Source organism: Hyperoodon ampullatus (genome assembly GCF_949752795.1).
Source record: "Hyperoodon ampullatus genome assembly, chromosome: 14".
Lineage (NCBI taxonomy): Eukaryota > Metazoa > Chordata > Mammalia > Artiodactyla > Ziphiidae > Hyperoodon > Hyperoodon ampullatus.
The window spans coordinates 23,966,360-23,986,367 of NC_136927.1; the positions used below are offsets into that span (position 1 = coordinate 23,966,360).

At 49.1% G+C, this 20,008-nt stretch overlaps 2 protein-coding genes across 2 annotated transcripts in view; one reads left to right on the forward strand and one right to left on the reverse strand.

Moving 5' to 3' along the window:
* Window positions 1–11,788, reverse strand: part of SRRM2 (serine/arginine repetitive matrix 2) — a gene marked incomplete at both ends in the record, with an annotated part of 29,734 nt that extends 17,946 nt beyond the window's left edge. The window contains 4 exons of the mRNA XM_079718984.1: window positions 6,405–6,478; window positions 10,290–10,372; window positions 10,992–11,029; window positions 11,585–11,788. Of these exons, the coding sequence (XP_079575110.1) occupies window positions 6,405–6,478; window positions 10,290–10,372; window positions 10,992–11,029; window positions 11,585–11,788 (399 nt within the window). The remainder of the gene's footprint in view (window positions 1–6,404; window positions 6,479–10,289; window positions 10,373–10,991; window positions 11,030–11,584) is intronic.
* FLYWCH2 (FLYWCH family member 2) lies at window positions 11,574–19,554 on the forward strand. The gene is made up of 3 exons (XM_079718355.1): window positions 11,574–11,682; window positions 17,628–18,059; window positions 19,251–19,554. Exons 2-3 carry the CDS (start codon window positions 17,729–17,731, stop codon window positions 19,352–19,354), a joined length of 435 nt encoding a protein of 144 aa, XP_079574481.1. The 5' UTR covers window positions 11,574–11,682; window positions 17,628–17,728; the 3' UTR covers window positions 19,355–19,554.
* Window positions 19,555–20,008: the final 454 nt, after the last annotated feature.

The following is a 20,008-nucleotide window of genomic DNA, read 5'->3' on the forward strand; positions in this document are numbered from 1 at the left end:
TACAGATCATGTGTTCCCATGACCCCCTTCTTGGGTTTAATAATTTGCCAGAAGGGCTCACAGAACCCAGGAAAACAGTTTCCTTACTAAGATACGGGTTTAGGGAGTTCCTTCGTGGTTAGGATTCGGCGCTTTCACTGCCGTGGCCGGGGTTCAATTCCTGGTTGGGGAACTGAGATCCTGCCAGCCCCGAGGTGTGGCCAAAAAATAAACAAATAAAATAAAATTGTTGGGACTTCCCTGGTGGTGCAGTGGTTAAGAATCTGCCTGCCAATGCAGGGGACTCGGGTTCAAGCCCTGGTCCTGGAATATTCCCACATGCTGCGGAACAATGAAGCCTGTGTGCCACACTACTGAGCCTGCACTCTAGAAGCTGCGAGACACAGCTACTGAGCCCACGTGCCACAACTACTGAAGCCCGCGCGCCTAGAGCCCATGCTCCGCAACAAAGAGAAGCCACTGCAATGAGAAGCCCACGCGCCACAACGAAGAGTAGCCCCCACTTGCTGCAACTAGAGAAAGCCTGCGCGCAGCAACGAAGACCCAACACAGCCATGAATGAATAAATAAATAAATAAATTTATATTAAAAAAAAAAAAAAGAATCCGCCTTCCGTTGCAGGGGACACAGGTTTGATCTCTGGTCAGGGAACTAAGATCCCATATGCTGTGGGACAACTAAGTCTGTGTGCTGCAACTACTGAGCCCGCGTGCTGCAACTAAGACCTGATACAGCCCCAAAATTAATTAATTAATTAATTAAAAAAAAGACTGCTCCTTTAAAAAAATAAATAAGTAAAATTGTTTAAAGGAAAAACATGGTGGGGGCTTCCCTGGTGGCGCAGTGGTTGAGAGTCCGCCTGCCGATGCAGGGGATATGGGTTCGTGCCCCGGTCCGGGAGGATCCCACATGCCGCGGAGCGGCTGGGCCCGTGAGCCATGGCCGCTGAGCCTGTGCGTCCAGAGCCGGTGCTCCACAACAGGAGAGGCCACAACAGTGAGAGGCCCGTGTACCGCAAAAAAAAACACAACAAACAACAAAAAACATGGTGGATATTATGGCATGTGAATTAAATCTCAATTAAAAAAGAAAAAAATGTGGGAGTTTGGGATTAGCAGATGCAGACTATTACATATGGAATGGATAAACAACACGGTCCTACTGTATAGCACAGAGAACTATATTTAATACCCTGTGATAAACCATAACGTAAAAGAATATGAAAAAGAATATATATGTATAACTGAATCACTTTGCTGTACAGCAGAAATTAACACAGCATTGTAAATCAAATATATTTCAATAAAACAAATTTTTTAACAATGAAAGGGAATTCCCTGGAGGTCCAGTGGTTAGGACTCCATGCTTTCACTGCCGAGAGCCCGGGTTCAATCCCTGGTTGGGGAATTAAAATCCCAAAAGGGGCACAGCGTGGCTAAAAAAAAAAAAAAAAAAAAAGGTTACAGCCATGAAGGACATGGCTGAGGAACAGCCAGATGGAAGAGATGCACTAGACAAGGTATGAGGGAAGGGGCGAGGAGCTTCCATGCCCTCTCTGGGTGCACCACCCTCCCAGCACCTCTGGGTGTTCACCAACCCAGAAGCTCTCCAAATCCCATAGTTCAGGGATGTGTATGGAGGGTTCATCACATGGGCGTGACTGATCATTAACTCAATCTCCAGCCCCTGTTCCCTCCCCAGAGGATGGGGCTGAAAGTTCTAAGTTTCTAATCAAGCCTTGGTCTTTCTGGTGGCAGCCCCCATCCTGAACCTAACCACCCAGAGCCACCACATTAGAACAAACGACACTCCTGTCACCCAGGAAATTTCAAGGGATTTGGGAGCTCTGTGTCCGGAACCACAGGCAGAGATCAAATATACTGTATAATTCTTTTTTTAAAAAATAAATTAATTTTATTATTTTATTTTATTTATTTATTGTTTCTGGCTGCATTGGGTCTTCATTGCTGCGTGTGGGCTTTTCTCTGGTTGCTGCGAGTGGGGGCTACTCTTCGCTGCGGTTCGTGGGCTTCTCATTGCGGTGGTTCCTCTTGTTGCGGAGCGTGGGCTCTAGGCGCGTGGGCTTCAGTAGTTGTGGTACGTGGGCTCAGTAGTTGTGGCTCGCGGGCTCTAGAGAGCAGGCTCAGTAGTCGTGGCACACAGGCTTAGTTGCTCCGTGGTGTGCGGGATCTTCCCGGACCAGGGATCGAACCCGTGTCCACTGCACTGGCAGGCAGATTCTCAACCATTGCACCACCAGGGAAGCCCTACTGTATATTTCTTGTTATGTCACAGGACCTCATACTCCTGGGCCCCCTCTACCTGGAAAACCAGCCACTAGGTAGGTCCCTGAGGTTTCCCCTTCCTGTGGTCCTTGACCCAAAAGGGGACAGTGGGACCTCCAGCATCACCTTCCCCTGGTGACCTCTTTTCCAGCCTTCACTGCCTCAGTCATTTTCAGTTCATAAGACCGTCCACACAGAAGAGAAAATTTTACAAAGTAAACGTCAAGTAAAAGTACAGTCTTTCCGTCCCATTGCCCCCAATTACAGTTCTCATTTCTGGTGGATTGGACCTTGTCCCTCTGGATGTTTTGGTACAAAGACAATCCGAAGTAGGTGTATCTGTTCTCTGGGGCTGCCACAATAAACCACCATGAACTGTGTGTCTTTTCTTTTCTTTTTTTTTTTGGAACAAGGAATAAAAATTTGAATCAGAAAGCTAGCAGACCCAGAAGATGGCAGACTAGCATCTCAAAAAACAAAAAACAAAAAAACAAAAAAGAACCCCATTTTACCTCAGTCCAAATTCCGACTCCTTTTATAGAGAAGAGAGGAAGAGGAGAGGCCCACTGTGGCGCCCACCAGTGGCTGAGTGGGACCACTACCTGTGGCTCATTGACAGTTTCTCGCTTTGGGGAGGGGTCCGCTGCTGCGCCCACCAATGGCTGAGCGGGGGCTGCTATAGCTGGCGCCTGCCCCGCCCCTATTACAATTATTCTCCCTCTCCCTCTTCCAAGCTGTTAGATGCCTTTTCCCCAGGGGCTCAGACTCACCCTCCTGGAATTCAGGCTTCAGGTCATGCTTCGGAACCATTTACAAGCGATTCGCTGCCGCCTCCTCCTTCGCCTACCACCCCCGACTCCTGCCCCCTACTCTCTATCCCACCCAACTCCGCGTCAGGCTCGCCGTCAGGCACGGCCAGCTCTACATCCTGGGCCCGATTTGCCAGCTCTACATCCTGGGCCCGATTTACCAGCGCCCGCAGATCTCACAGCCTAGCGACCCGCGCAGCCGCCGCTCCAGCCAACGAACTGTGTGTCTAAAAACAACAGAATTTTATTCTCTCTCAGTTCTGGAGTTCAGAAGTCCAAAATCTGGTTGTCACTCCCTCTGAAGGTTCTAGGGGAGGATCCTTCCTTGCCTCTTCCAGCTTCTGGTGGGTCCAGCATTCCTTGGCTTATGGACACGTCACTCCAATCTCTGCCTCCATCTTCACATGGCCTTCTTGCCTGTGTCTCTCTTTGTGTCTGTGTCCCCATCCCCTTTCTTTGCTCTTAGAAAGACACCAGTCATTGGATTTAGAGCCCACCCTAAATCCATGATTATTTCCGCTTGATATCCTTAACTTATTACGTCTGCAAAGACCGTATTTCCAGATAAGGTCACATTCACAACTACTGGGGGTTAAGACTTGAATGCATCTTTTGGGGGACACAATTGTACATTTTTTTAATACACAAGTGAGATCATATAACAAATGTGTATATTTCTATAATAAAGTGTGGAGAAGACACATTTCTCTAACCACAAACTAGAATTTTTAAAACTTTGTCTTTTGAAATAACCTTATATTTAGAGAAAAGCTGAAAATAATTATATAGTTTTCCCATATATCCTCCACCCAGCTTTCCCTAATGTTATCATCTTACATAACCATAGTAATCAACCATAGAAAAGAACATTGATACAATCCCATTAACTAAACCCCTCAAATTTCACCAGATTTTCCACTAATGTCCTTCTCGGGTCCAGGATCTAATCCAGGATTCCAAGTGTATTTCTCTGTCATGTCTTCTTAGCCTCCTCCAATCAGTGACAACCATCTAGAATATTTGTACAGCCATTAGTAATTTAAAATGTATGTATGATGCAAATTTTCATTAGTTCTACTTTATTTTAAAAATATGAACCATGGAGGGACTTCCCTGGTGTCCCAGTGGTTAAGAATCATCCTGCCAATGCAGGGGACACAGATTCGAGCCCTGGTCCAGGAAGATCTCACATGCCATGGAGCAACTAAGCCCATGTGCCACAACTACTGAAGCCCGAGCGCCTGGAGCCTGTGTTCCACAAGAGAAGCCACTGCAATGAGAAGCCTGTGCACCGCAACGAAGAGTAGCCCCTGCTTGCCACAACTACAGGAAAGCCCGCGCGCAGCAACGAAGACCCAACACAGTCCCAACGCAGCCAAAAATAAATTAATTAATTAAAAATTTTTTTTTAATTTTCAAGCTACTAAAAAAAAAAGAGAGATAAAGTTTCAAGATATATTTATCCCAGGATTGAAACTGAAACTGAATACTTTAGAAATAAGAACCACCATCTCCTGTGGATACATGTGCCTAAGCATAGGGCACATTTGTAATTTGATTCCAATAGTACACTCGCTGGAGTACACATCCCTTCCTCACCTATGTAAAGGCCACTTCAACACTTACACCATCTGATTGAAAAATGTACAGACAGTGAAGCCAGTATCCACTAATGCCAATGAGGGCAGGATCAGTACAAAACATATCAGTGATCTTTGCAAGTACTGTTTAAACAATGATTTTAATGTGAAAGCGGTTATGAAAATAGGCAGAGAATGCGTGTCTAGAATCAAGGAACAAAAGATATTTTAGTTTCACTTTTTGGTATTTAAAATGAAATTATAGAGGTGGGATAGGGAGAGTGGGAGGGAGACACAAGAGGGAGGAGATATGGGGATATATGTATATGTATAGCTGATTCACTTTGTTATAAAGCAGAAACTAACACCATTGTAAAGCAATTATACTCCAATAAAGATGTTTAAAATCTTAAAAAATAAAGTGAAATTATATAAAGTAACTGAAATTATGGATATACAAACCATTCTTGAGGGAGCAGTTTTAATATATATGCCACTTTTTAAAAAAATTATTTATTTATTTTTGGCTGCATTGGGTCTTCGTTGCTGCGTGCAGGCTTTCTCTAGTTGCGGCGAGCAGGGGCTACTCTTCATTGCGGTGCGCGGGCTTCTCATTGCGGTGGCTTCTCTTATGGAGCACGGGCTCTAGGCACGCGGGCTTCAGTAGTTGTGGAACGCGGGCTTAGTTGCTCCATGGCATGTGGGATCTTCCAGGACCAGGGCTCGAACCCGTGTCCCCTGCATCGGCAGGCGGATTCTTAACCACTGCGCCACCAGGGAAGCCCCTATATGCCACCTCTTGATCCTTCATTTTTTATCTTTGTTTGTTTGTTTGTTTTGGCCGCATGGTTTGTGGGATCTTAATTCCCCAGCCAGGGACTGAACATGGGCCCTCGGCAGTGAAAGCCCTGAATCCTAACCACTAGACGACCAGGGAACTCCCGATATTCACCATTTTAGAGTGTACAATTTTGTGGCTTTTAGTATATTTACAACGCTGTGCAACCATCATCATTATCTAATCACAGAACATTGTCATTACCCCAAAAGAAACCCAGTCCCCTTTTAGCAGTCACTCCCCATTTCCCCCCAAATCTCCCAGCCACCGGCAATCACTAATCTACTTTGTCTCTATAGATTTGCCTGTCCTGGGCATTTCACATGAATGGAATCATGCAGTATTTGTCCTTTTGTGTCTGGCTTCTTTCACCAGAGTATGGTCTCCCAGGTTCCTTCGCGGTGTAGCAGAGATCTGTATTTTGCCTCTTATTATGGCTGAACAATATTGCATTGCAGGGATAGCCCACATTTATTTATCCAGTCATCATTAAATGGACATCCGAGTCACGTCATATTTGTTTCACTGTTATCAATAATTCAAAAAGCCTTGAGGCTAAATCCGTGTCGCGTCAGGATAGGCCAAGGAGTGAAATTGCGATGAAACAACTATGTCAGAAGGATAAACAGAAGGTCTTCTAGTTATTCGGTAACGGGGGGTGGGGGAGGGGAGCCCAGACAAAACACCCCTTCGTTCTGTGCACACGACCTCTGTGCTTTTCCTCGGTCAATGTGGAGAGCGGATTAAGATCTCACCCACGTTTCCCGCCGCGAACAATGTATGGCTGATGCTCTGGCGGCCGGGAGGGGGCGCACGCGGACGCCGTCGGGCCCAGTGGACCCCGGATGCCCACCCAGGCCCTTTTGAGACCTGGGCATCGGCTCTAACTTGCCTTCTGCGGGGGTGGCGGGGAGGGTGGCGTTTGGGCCAGGAAGGATTCCTCAGCGATGACCGGCAGATGGCCCGCTATCCGAAGAATGCGGGTGACATCCTTACTCCACTCCGAATTCCAACATAAATCGCAATACTAATTGCAGGTCCCCTTTCGATCTCCTTCCTTCCTTCCTTCCTTCCTTCCTTCCTTCCTTCCTTCCTCCCTCCCTCCCTCCCTCCCTTCCTTCTTTCTTTCACAACGCTTTTTACAAAATCAATTTTCTTGAAATACAGTTGACATAGGATAAAAATTTCCCTTTGGAAATGTACATTTGCCATATACAAATATAACCACTGCCCCAATCGAGAAATGGAACATTTCCATAATCCAAAACATTCCCTCAGATAGCACAAACTATTGATATATAGCAAGGTATATAACTTTAAACAAATTATATAACTTGATCACTTATTATATCTATTTTATTATGTCTCCTCCATTGCCCCTACAATATGGGTTCCTGGAGAGCAGGATCTTTATTTTGTTCACTGAGGTTCCCAAGTTCACAGTGACGAGTAAATAGTAGCTATTGAACACACATTTGTTGAATAAATAAATTCCAGGGGACTTCCCTGGCAGTGCAGTGGTTAAGACTCCGTGCTTCCACCTTCCACTGCAGGGGGCACAGGTTCGATCCCTGGTTTGGGGGGCAATGAGAAACTTAATTTTCAATCAATTAAAATTAGAGACAAGTCCCTAAGCAGTATCAGTATTTTGAAACAATTTGATAATATATATATATATAATAAATTCCAAAACATGAGAGAATCAAGTGGAAAGGGAGAAATTATCAAACCTTTAGAAAAAAGTAAAAGCAAGTGCTATGAGTTGAATTATGTCCCCACCCCCCACCCAAAGAAGTTTAAGTCCTAATCCCCAGTGCTTGTGAATGTGACCTTGTTTAGAAACAGGGGCTTTGCAGATGATTGAGTTAGGTGAAGTCATTAGGGTGGACACAACGCAAGTGACAGGTGTCCTTTTAAAAAGGGAAAATCTGAACATGGAAATGCACACAGGGAGAACACTGTGTGCAGACAAAGCAGAGATCAGGGTAATGCATCTAGAAGCTAAGGAGAGAGGCCTGGAACAGATTCTCCCTCCCAGCCCTCAGAAGGAGCCCACCCAGTCCACACCTTGATCTCAAACTTCTGGCTTCCAGAACTACCAGAAAATAATTTTCTCTTGTTTAAGCCACTCAGTTTGTGATACGTTGTTCAGCATCTCTGACAAACTAATACAGAAACTATCCAGTAGTTATTCAAGTAAGTATGGGAAGAACTTGCTTAGGATAATTTAAAAAAACAGAGAAACTCAAACTGGAAAAGACCACTAGATGCAGCTGTGTAGGGAATTCCCTGGTGGTCCAGTGGTTAGGACTCTGTGCTTTCACTGCCAAGGACCCGGGCTCAATCCCTGGTCGGGAAACTAAGATCCCACAAGCTGCGAGGTGCTGCCAAAAAATAAATAAACAAACAAACAAACAAATAAGTAAATAAAGATTCAGATGTATAAACACACACACCTATCATACACCTATTTTCCCAACCTCCTCCCCCACCAAATGTAAATAATAAAATATTTCCATCGCATGTGGAACACTAGGGTTAATCTGAGTTCAATAAAAATGTTTCTTAAATCAGTAAGAAAAAGATGAACAAGCTAACAGAAAAATGAAAGTACAGCTGTTCTCAAGGTGTGTTCTGGTGGCTCCTGGGGGTTCCCAAAGCCTTTTCAGAAGGTCCATGATTATTTTCATAGTAATACTGAGACAATGTTTGCCGTTTTCACTGTGATGACTTTGCACTGATGATGTAAAAGCAATGGTGACTCTTAGTGTGAATCAAGGCAGTGACACCAAACTGACAGAATTTGTTGCCAATGATAAAATTCTAAGTCTTCTGGCAAAAAGTACAATTTTGGGGGCCTCCCTGGTGGCGCAGTGGTTGAGAGTCCGCCTGCTGATGCAGGGGATACGGGTTCGTGCCCCGCTCTGGGAGGATCCCATATGCCGCGGAGCGGCTGGGCCCATGAGCCATGGCCGCTGAGCCTGCGCATCCAGAGCCTGTGCTCCGCAACGGGAGAGGCCACAACAGTGAGAGGCCCGCGTACCGCAAAAAAAAAAAAAAAAAAAAAAAAAAAAAAAAAAAAAAAAAAGTACAATTTTGGAAAACTTGTATGCCACCTTTAGCTTCACAGCTTCCCAATATTGCCAGACTTTTGTGTTGAGATTGGTGGCAGTATTAATGAATGTTATACATTTATATTGTATAATAAGATGTGTCAACATTTGCAAGATCTGTACAAGTCAATGAACAAATATTTTCGAAAAGACCAACACATGATTTATGAAATCACATGAGGGTAAAAGAGCCTTTCAAAGTGCAAGACAGATCAATGGATTTTCATGTAATAGAACACAAAAAGCTCACTGATATCATCTCAGATTCCATGTTGCAGCTAACCTTCAAAAAACTACCATATTTTGAGTGTTGGTGTAGTATCAAAGAAGAATATCTACAATTATCTGAAAAGGCTATTAAAATATTCATTCCTTTTCCAGTTTTTTATGTGTGAGGCTAAATTTTCTTCACGTACTTCAACCAAAGCAGCGCATCCCGATAGAGTGAAGGCAGACACAGATATGAGAACCCAGCTGTCTTTTCTCAAACGTGATATTAAATAGATTTTATTTTCTTTTTTGGCCATGCCACGCGGGATCTTAGTTCCGCGACCAGGGATCGAACCCGTGTCTCCTGCAGTGGAAGTAAGGAGTCTTAACCACTGGACCACCAGGGAAGTCCCCAAACAGACTTTTTTTTTTTAATGTAGAACATTGCCACTCTTCTCACTCATTTTTGGTTTGAAGATACAGTTATGCAGTGAATTTATTATTGCTATTTTAAATTCTCAGGTTAAATTTCTGATATTGTAAATATTGACAGATGTAACCTACATAACCAAAAGCTCTTCAAGCTGCTCAATAATTTAAAGAATGTAATCACTCTTTAAAGGGGTTCTGAGACCAAAAAGCCTGAGAACCGCTGGACTACAGAATATAAATGTTAGAACACACGACCCACAGGATAATACTCTGTGAATTCTCACAATGACTCCATGAGGTGGGTGATGTTATTATACCCATTTATCAGAAGAGAAAACTGAGAGACAGGGGAAGCAGTTGCTTGTCACACAGCTAGCTAACGCCAGAGCTGGGATTTGAACACAGGCATCTGACTCCAAGCTTGTGCACTTCCTTGGGGACAATCTGGCAACATGTTTAAAAAGCTCTTATGGACTTCCCTGGTGGCAAAGTGGTTAAAAATCCGCCTGCCAATGCAGGGGACAAGGGTTTGATCCCTGGTCCGGGAAGATCCCATATGCCGCAACTAAGCCCGTGTGCCACAACTACTGTGCCTGTGCTCTAGAGCTTGCGAGCCACAACTACTGAGCTCTCGTGCCACAACTACTGAAGCCCATGTGCCTAGAGCCCATGTTCTGCAACAGAAGCCACCGCAATGAGAAGCCTGCGCACCACAACCAAGAGTAGCCCCTGCTCCCAACAACTAGAGAAAGCCCACGTGCAGCAACAAAGAACCAATGCAGACAAAAATGAATAAATAAAAATTTAAAAAACTTATCAAAAATAAAATAAAAAGCTCTTAAGACATTTGCCTTCTTTGACTATTTTTTGAAATTTCAAGAAAGGGGATAATCAGATGTCAGGAATTTAGATACAAAGATATTTATAACGTAATAAAATTAGAAACAACCAGTAGTCAGTGGATTATTAATAGATAATGGCAAATAAATTCATGAAGGCCTTTGAATGACCCTGAAGAATACCCAGGAAATGACCTGGCCCCTGGAGAAAGGATTGGAGGTCGGTGGAAGCTGTGGCTGCTGAACCGAGGGTGGTGATCAGGGATCTGCAGAGCCAGGGCGGCGGTGGCGGGGTGAGGCGGGGGAGGAGGGAGCTAGGAGCCTTTGTAGAGGCAGTTGCAGGTTCTGCTGATATCTGGACTTGAGGAGGAGGATACAGGAGAACGCGGGAGAACTGGAGGACACGGCGGATGCAGAAGATGCGGAGAACGTGGGAAATGCCTGAAGTCCAGGTCAGGCAGGCCTCATGGCAGCTGGACCTGCACCTGCTGGGAGCCCAGAAGCAGCTTTAGAGCAAGAGAAAGGAGGAGAAGAAGAGGGGTGTCCTGGGAGTGGCGTTTTCTAGAGAGCAGCAGCGTCTTCACTCTGCCAACGTGAGGACGCGCAGGTAGAAGACTGGGGGCTCTAGAGGGGCGAAGGGGGGCGGGCGGAGGGTCGCAGTGAGCGGAGGGCCCGGGGCGCCGTTCAGGAGGGGAGGCGGGTGAGAGGCAGGGCGGGTGTCAGCTCGGAGTATGCTGGGCCACTCTGATCGCCACCCGCCAAGTGTCCAGGAAAGCAGCCCCCAGGGCCCGCAGCTCCCCGTGCGGGAGCAATCCCGGTCTCCACCGCCCAGGGTGGTCAGAGAATCAGTGTGCAGTGACTGTGTGCTGTGAGTGGGGGCTGGACCGATGGGCGAAGGCCGGGATGATGGACGAGGGCTGGACCTGTGACGGGGGACGGGGGGGAGCACCAATAACGAGGGAGGGACCAATGGCGAGGGCTGGACCGAGGGTCGGGGAGGGACCAATGGCAAAAATGCCGCGCCCTCAGGGATGCTGGGCGGAGCGGAATCAGTAGCTTTGATGAGCATACTGGAAGTTCTTCCCTCTGCTCGCTCAGGAGAACGACTGAGACGATCGAGGCCTTTAAACAAATGCTGTGACTTCCTCTGCGTGGAGCCGAGGTCAAACACTGGGGGAGGTCGGGTGGTCTCAGTTAAACCCACCCCACCTTGTCCTGGGAGAGCCTCGCCCAAGACTCAAAGTCTGGCCACTAGAAGGCTGACGCTCCGCCCCCCGGGGGCCACCGCCCAATAACGGCATGGTCCTGCCCCCTCGCGAGCTCTGGCTCCGCCCCCGCGCGGGATTGGTCAGGCCGCCAGTTCTGCCCCGCGAGGGGAAGACCCGGAGAAATCGAGTTAGCCCAAGGAATGGGCGCCCCCCACAAACCCTGCTGCGCATGCTCGCTCCATGACCCCAGCTTGAGGTGACTGCCCGAACCCAGACGGGGGCCCCAGGCACGGAGGCTGAGGGACCTGCCGCGGCTCGGTCTCCGGAGAGGGAGGGCCCCGCTGCCGTCGCCGCCCGGCCGGTGCCCGGTGAGGACGGGCCCCAGCGGATCGGGGAGGGTCTCGGGTCCCTGCCGGGCTCCTCTGGGGATCCCCAAGGGCTGCTGATGCTGGGGGGTGCCCCCCAGCTCTGCATTCCGGCGCTCAGGCCGCCTCCTTGTCCTTCACCAGCGATTCAGCTCTTCTCCTCGCTCGTCCTTCCCCCAACCCACCCGACCCCAGGACTGAGCCCTCACACCCCAAGTCAGGGAGCCCCACATTGGTTTGCCTTTCCTTGACCGTGTCCGCCCCGCCCAGTACTGCCCCCGCCCTGCACCCATCCCCAGTCCCGTGCCATCCTTGTGGCTCTAGAGATGCTCGCAGGGATGGCAGTTGGAGGTCTGAGATGTTGGGGCGGGGGAGGCACTCCGGAGGCTTAAGAGGTGGCGGTAATGATGCGAGAGGAGAGAGGCGGGGAGCAGGGGCCATTTGGGTACAGCATAGACAGGTCTAAGGACAAATTACAGTGGGTAAGGAGGAGTAAAAGTAACTAAGATTCCAAGCCATGGTGATTAGGGGAAAGGAGGTGCCATTACATGAAATTCCCACTTTGGGGAAGCTGTTCCCTGCACACTATAGAGTAGCAGTTCTTGACCCATTCTGGGTCTTACTGCTGCTTTGAAAATCTCCCTGTAAGGATGTGTACCTACCTGCATATCTAAGTGGGTCCATCATCCCACCAGCAGCCCTCCAAGAACCACATGGGACAGCGATTATAGAAGGGGCATCTGTCAGTATCACTGGTAACTTGAAGACTTCACCCTTGCCTGCCTGCCTGCCTGCTCTTAAGAGCCCCTGCGAAGTTCACCACTACTCCCATTACATAGGTGAAACCAGCCCAGAGAGTGTAAGGGGTTGGCCTCTTAGCTGAGGATGCAGGTGTTGGTGGACATTAATGGTATTTCTCTCCCATACATATGAAGGTAATGGTAATTCTGTTAATCCATCATCAGTTGCCAGGCAATGATCCTGGCTTTCTTTTTTTTTTTTTTTTTTTTGGCCACACCGTTTGTGGGATATTAGTTCCCCAATCAGGGATCGAACCCACGCCCTCGGCAGTGAGAGCAGGGAGTTCTAACCACTGGACCGCCAGGTAATTCCCATGATCCTGGCTTTCAGAACCTCACCATCAAGGGATTGGACCTCGTATTAGTTACCTACTGCTGCCATAACAAATTACCACAAATTCAGTGGATTAAAACAACACAGCTGGGCCTCCCTGGTGGCGCAGTGGTTGAGAGTCCGCCTGCCGATGCAGGGGATACGGGTTCGTGCCCCGGTCTGGGAGGATCCCATATGCCGCGGAGCGGCTGGGCCCGTGAGCCATGGCTGCTGAGCCTGCGCATCCGGAGCCTGTGCTCCGCAACGGGAGAGGCCACAACAGTGAGAGGCCCGCATACCACAAAAAAAAAAAAAAAAAAAAAAAACACAGCTTTGTAAAAGTCATGCAGTGCGTTAGGTCAGAGGTCTGACATGGGCCTCACTGGGTTAAAATCAAGGTGTGGGCAGGGGCTTCCCTGGTGGCGCAGTGGTTGAGAGTCCGCCTGCCGATGCAGGGGACGCGGGTTCGTGCCCCGGTCTGGGAGGATCCCACATGCCACGGAGCGACTGGGCCCGTGAGCCATGGCCGCTGGGCCTGCGCGTCCGGAGCCTGTGCTCTGCAACGGGAGAGGCCACGGCAGTGAGAGGCCCGCGTACCACAAAAAAAAAAAAAAAAGGTGTGGGCAGGGCTGTAACCCTTCCAGGGGACTATAGGAGAGACAGTCTGTTTCTTTGTCTTTTCTAGAGGCCTCCAGCATTCCTTGGCTCATATCCCCCTCCCTCCACCTTCAATGCCAGCAACATCGAATCTCTCCTCTCGCTGACCCTGCCTCCATCATCACACAGCTTTTTCTGACTCTTCTACCTGCATTTCCTGCTTTTTAGGATCCTTGTGATTGTGATGGAACCACCTGGACAATCCAAAATAATCTCCTAGTTTAGTAACCTTCATGCCATGTGCAAACTTAATTCCCCCTTTGCCATGTAAGGTAACGTATTTACAGGTTCCAGGGATCAGGACCTAGACAGCTTTGGCGATGGGCAGCGGGGAGGCATTATTCTGCCTCCCAAGGTGTCTAAGAGGCTCCTGCCAGTTCTTAACATTGTGTGGTTTGGGGTTTACACTGAGCCATCTTACAATATCATGACAGCTGGTTAGGATAAATGGGTGACTGGAGACCCATAGCAATATCAAACCATCCAACTGGGGATGCAGGTGGAGGGTGTAAAGTGAGTGAAGTAAGGTAAACTATTAAGCCTTTTGATCTTTTTAATTCATTTCTGCTTCACTTCTAAAAATTCTGTTAATTCAATGAACTTTTATTGAGTAAAAATTTAATTTTCAAAATAGATGTTTTAGGCTTAAAATAGCTGCCTGTCAACTCTTCCATTCACATCTCAAGAATAAATTGCTAGAAGGTTAGGGATGAATCCAGAAAACAGACTGATCTAGCCTGAGGGACTGTCCACCCCTGTACATGGAGTGGTGGAAAAACAGTTCAGCTATGAACTAGAAATTAGAAACTTCTTAAACAGAGGGCCCATGGCATCATCCACTTTTCACAAAGTATCAGAATCAAATAGGGTACTGGTAAAAAAAAAAAAAAAAAAAAAAAAAGTAGATTCTCAGGTCCCTCTCCAGACCCACTGAGAAAGAAGTCTGGGGGTGGAGGAGTCCAGAACTGTGCATTTTTAATAAGAATTCTGGGTGATCTTAGGTATCATGAAGTGGGGAAACCACTGATTATAGACTTAAGCTCTCTTTTCTCAATACATAAGTTTTATTGAGATAATTTACATACCATGCAATTCACTCACTCACAATGTACAATTCAATGGCTTTTAGTAAATTCACCAAGTTGTGCAGCCATCACCACAATCAGTTTTAGAACTTTTTCATCACCCCAGAAACCCCATACATACTAGTATTCACTCCTCACTCTTCTGGTCCCCATCCCTCCCACCCCCATCCCTAGACAATCACAAATCTACTTTCTGTCTCTATGGATTTTTCTACTCTATAGATTTTCTATAGACTCCAGGTCATTTTATAGAAATGGAGTGTATAATATGTGATCTTTCATGACTGGCTTCTTTCACTTAGCTAATCTTTCCAAGGTTCATCCATGTCGTGGCATGAATTTTTTAAATTATCAAATAATATTCCATTGTGTGGATACATCACATTTTATTTATTCATTTATCTGTTGATGGATATTTGGGCTGTTTCACTTTTTGACATCTATGAATAATGCTGCTGCAAATATTCATGTACAAATTTTTATGTAGACATCAGTTGCCATTTCTCTTGGGGATACACCTAGGAGTGGAATTGCTGGGTCATATGATAATTCTGTGTTTAACCTTTTGAGAAATCATCAGACTGTTTTCCAAAGTGGCTGCACTATTTACATCCCCACCAGCAGTGTATGAGGGTTCCATTTTCTCCTCATCCTCACCAACACTTGTTATTGTCTGGTTTTTTTTGTTTTGTTTTATTAGATCCATTCTAGTAGTGTGAAGTAGTATCTCATTATAGTTTGATCTGCATTTCCCTCATGACTAATGATGTTGAACATCTTGTGCTTACTGGCCACTTGTATATTTTCTTTGGAGAAAGGCCTATTCAGATCCTTTGCCCATTTTAAAAATTGAGTAATTTGTCTTTTTATTACTGAGTTATGTGTTCTTTATAAATTCCAGATACAAGTCCCTTATCGGATGTAAGATCTGCAAAAATGTTCTCCCATCCTATGGGCTGCCTTTTAATTCTCTTGATGGTGTCCTTTGACTCACAAAAGTTTTAAATTTTGATGAAGTCAAATTTTTGTGTTTCTTTTTTGGTTACCTGTACTTTTAGTGTCGTACTGAAGAAAGCTTTGCCTAATCCAAGGTCAGGAAGATTTACTCTTTTCTTTTTTTTTTTTAAGAGTTTTATCACTAGCTCTCATAATTAAGTCTATGGTCATTTAGAGTTAATTATTTGTATATGATGTGAGAGAGGGGTCCAACCACCTGGAGTTTCATCCCTGGACCACAGAGGTGTGGGCTGCTGGCCAGGGTTGTGCACCAGGCCAATCAGAGTGTGGGGGCAGGGTCCTGTGGGTGGGGCTTCCCACCATAACCCTTTGCTGCCCAGAGTGGTTCTCTGGGGGTCGGGGGGAGACAGTGTCTTTTCTGCTGGGCCCCATGTCCCCCCAGGTCCCAGGTACCACCATGTTGCCTGCCCTGTGGGGCAGGATGGGCAGAGCTGGGAAGGACCACATGGAAGGAGTAGGGGTTGGCTTATCCAGGGGCTGGACCAGGGACAGGAGGGATAATGAGACATCAATCCCAGGGGTGCCTGTCGTCAGGTGACTTGCTACCAGGAAGCATTTACCTGAGGCTACACCCCCTGGAGGTGGGGGTCCTCCTCTGTCGCAGTTGGGAGGTCTCTGCTTTCGTGTCTAGTTGTCAGGTCTCTGCTTTCATGTCTAGTTGACTGAGAAGGGGCGCTTGCAGGGGACAAGGCACCCCAACCATGCACTGGCCTTGCACCTCAGGCTCCTCTCATGGATGAAGGGGTCTTCGAAGACTTTGGGGTGCGGGACATGGACACCTCAAGCCATGTGCATTGGAAGGGCCCAGAGAAACACAACTGAAAGCCAGGTTGAAGAAACAGGTCTAAAGGGTCAAGTAAGAGTGTACGCGCCTTGGTGCTGCCTGAGTCCTGGACAGGGAGGGTGAGATGTCTGCCAAGGCGGCAATCTTGTTTCTGGGCTAAACTGGAAACTGAGAAAGACCCCGCCATCTGCCCACCACCCAATCACCCCCAACAGACAAAACAGCTAGCCCACACTGATGCCCCAGAGCCCTGGTCTCCAAGCCAGCACTGCCCCTGTCATCCATTTTTTTCTTTTCTTTTTTCTTTTTTTTGGCCATGCCATGTGGCTTGTGGGATCTTAGTTCCCTGACCAGGCATTGAGCCCGGGCCCCCGGCAATGAAAGTGCAGAGTCCTAACCATTGGACCACCAGGGAATTCCCTGTCATCCATCCTTTCTGCTTCTCCAGACCAGAAGCCAGGGAGCCCTCAGTGACCACGGATTCTCTGGACACCTCCACAGCCCTGTCCCCAATCAGCTGAGGCAGAGCCAGCACCAGCTCAGACACAAGGTCACTGCCCTCGTGGGGTCCTCATGTCCCCTAGCACTGGGTGCCCTGGGGCCTCTGGCCTGGGATGGGGGCCGGATCTAGTTGTAAATCTGGAGAGCCCTGCCTCCCAGGGCCCAGCCCATGCTCCTGGTGACAGTGTCAGGGTGAAGGGCACCGGGCATTCTGGGAGTATCAGTGACCTGAGCTCATGTCCCCAAAGTACTTTTCCCTGAAGACTGGTGCTCAGGAAGATGTGTGTCCGTTATCCTGGACAAGGTACCCCAGGTGCTGTGCAGGGCGGCCTCTGGACCCACCTCGACTGGACTCTCAGCTCTGCCTTCACGGCTGCGTGCCTCAGTGTCCTCATCTGTAACCTGGGTCAATGAGAAAGATCAACTTTCAATAACATGGGGGCTGAAGGTTAAATGGAAAACCTGTGGAAGCACTTCACCCCGTGCTCAGCACCTGTGGGCCTGGATTCCTAGTAACTCACAGCTGTCAGCACCTTGGTCACCCCAGTAGCCCCTTGAGAGCCCTGTTTGGGGCACATTTTGTAGATGGGAAAGTGAGGTTTGGCTGGGGGAGGTGACGGACCCAAGGCTACCAAGAGAGCAGAAGCACCAGCCCAGGGTTCTCTGGCTCCATTCAGGTCCTTCCCCGGGGGCACCGAGGCAACCCCATCTGCCCCAACCTCCAGCCCAGATTCTTCCTGAACCCAGGTCCAAGGGCATCTCCACTGATGGGATCTTGCCTCCTGCCTTAGGACGGAGCCCTTGAACTGCTGGGTTCCTCCCAGGGAGGTGGAGGAGAAATCCATCTACTGGGACCTGAGCGTGGCCTGGGGGCCAGGCCATCGGTCCCAGAATGCCCCTGCCCGAGCCCAGTGAGCAGGAGGGCGAGAGCGTGAAGGCCGGCCAGGAGCCCTCCCCTGAGTCCCCTGAGCCGGGCACAGATGTCGTCCCCGCAGCCCCCAGGAAGCCCAGGAAGTTCTCCAAACTGGTGCTGCTGACGGCCTCCAAGGACAGTGCCAAAGTGGCGGGGGCCAAGCGCAAAGGAGTGCACTGCATCATGTCCCTGGGGGTGCCTGGCCCCGCCACCCTTGCCAAAGCCCTCCTCAAGATCCATCCCGAGGCTCAGCGGGCCATCGAGGCTGCCCCCCAGGAGCCTGAGCAAAAACGCAGCAAGCTGGACACAGGTGAGGCCCCAGCCCAGTGAGCAGGGCGGGAGCAAGACCTTCCTGGGGCCGAAGTCTCCTGTCACCTGGGCAGCCAGGGGGACAGCAGGCTCAGCTGGCTCAGGGGAGTGTGTGCTGTGAACATTTCTGCGTGCATCTGTCTACATTATCTCAGTGTGAATCTCTGCGTGTCTATAGGCCTCCGTGTGTGTGTGTGTGTGTGTGTGTGTGTGTGTGTGTGTGTGTGTTTCTCTAAGGTTCTGTCTCCCTATGTGTGTATTTGCCTAGGAGAGTAAGTTTGTGTGGGTTCTTGTATGTCTGTGTTCCTGGGCCTATTTCTCTCTGTGTCTACTCTTATGTGTTTTTCATGAGATGGGGGCATCCCCAGCCACAGGTCTAGAGTTCTCAGGGGACCTGAGGGACCCCTCAGGCTCCATCGCCTGCTGGAGTCAGGGACCCTGGAGCCTGGAGGCCCCTCTGCAGTGGGCCTGGTTCACCCTTGAGCCCTTCCACCAGCCTGTTCTGCTCCAAGTGCCTCCTCATGGCCACCTGCCTCTGCCCAGTGCAGAGAGGGTTCTGTCCTCACAACCTGTGTGGAGGCAGGGCTCAGAAGGGCCAAGTCACCACCCTGAGGCCACCAGCTAGCTCACTGAAAAGGATGGGGGGCCCCCTCTGGCTCAGAGCCCATTCTTCCAACTGAGCTGGATGCGACAGGCCATTTCTACCCCAACTGAGACGTCTGCTCACTTCTCAGATCAGGCAGGCTCTGGGGCCATATGGACCCCACCCCATATGGCACCTTTGTGAGAATCAGGACAAAGTCACCCTTCCTCAGATGGAGAGATGAAGAGCCGAACAAGGGCTGCAGCTCGGCCCCATGGGCTCCCCTGGGCAGGTGCTCATGGGCAGTCAACACCTCTCAACCTGCCTCTCTGTCTTTACCTCCAGACCTGTCCACAGCCCTCCCCACCTCCTGCCCCGTCCTGGGCCAGGCAGCGGGGAGGGAGCAGCAGCTTCCTGATGCTCAGCCCAGATTTGGCCCAAAGTTTCCTGGAAACAGCCTCTGTGTCCCTGGGCCAGTGGCCTTTGGGAACATGTCTCTGGAGTCAGCAATCCCCGCCCCTGCTCTGGCAGCTGGGACCCCCAGTTTTGCCCCCCACCCCTTCCCCCTTTTCCTTTGACAACAGCCTGACCCACCCCCTTCTCTTCCAGAGGGAAAAGAAGACGGAAGGTTGGCAGGACAGCCTGCCCCCAGTCCCTTGGTGGATGGGGAGGAGTCCACCACGGGCCCCATTGTGTCCAGGGAGGACCCGTAGCCCTGACAACCGAGGGTGCGTCCTGGCTGGGTCAGTGAACTTGGCTGCAACTTCTACACGTTCCACTGGGCTTCTGCCTGGGGCCCAGCCGCTGACTGATTTTCACTTTCAACATTGTAATCTTTTTCTGATCAAGCATAATTTACTTTTGTAAGCAGAAAAAAAAAAATTAAAAAGAGAATAAAAGAAGCTGTACACTAGATCCCACCATGGGTAGGTTTTTAAAATTCCATGATTCTGGGTCCTTTGAGGTCCCAGCTCCAATCCCCACCCCCCTGCTCCTGGGCCTCCCCAACCCCCACCAGCCCTTACCTGGCCCTGCTCCAGGACTTCCTGGCCTGGGCCATCTCTCAGGCCCAGGAGGGCTCTCCAGCGGCCTCCATCCCCCAGGGCCTCACACCCTGGGCCTCCTCAGCCTGGAAAACCTGACCACTGACTCAGAGACTAGGTGGAGTCTCTGAGGTTTCCACTTTCTGCTGCCTTTGGTGTCCAGCCCTGAACCCTTGGGAAGCCAATCCTGCCCCTCCCTGGCTCTCCTTCCAGGGCCAGTTCCCAGGAGGCCTTAGCCTGCTTCTTCCTGCTGGACGCTCAGAAAGGCCACCTCCTCCAGGGAGCCACACAGGACTGACAGCCCCTGTGCACAGGGGCCCTGAT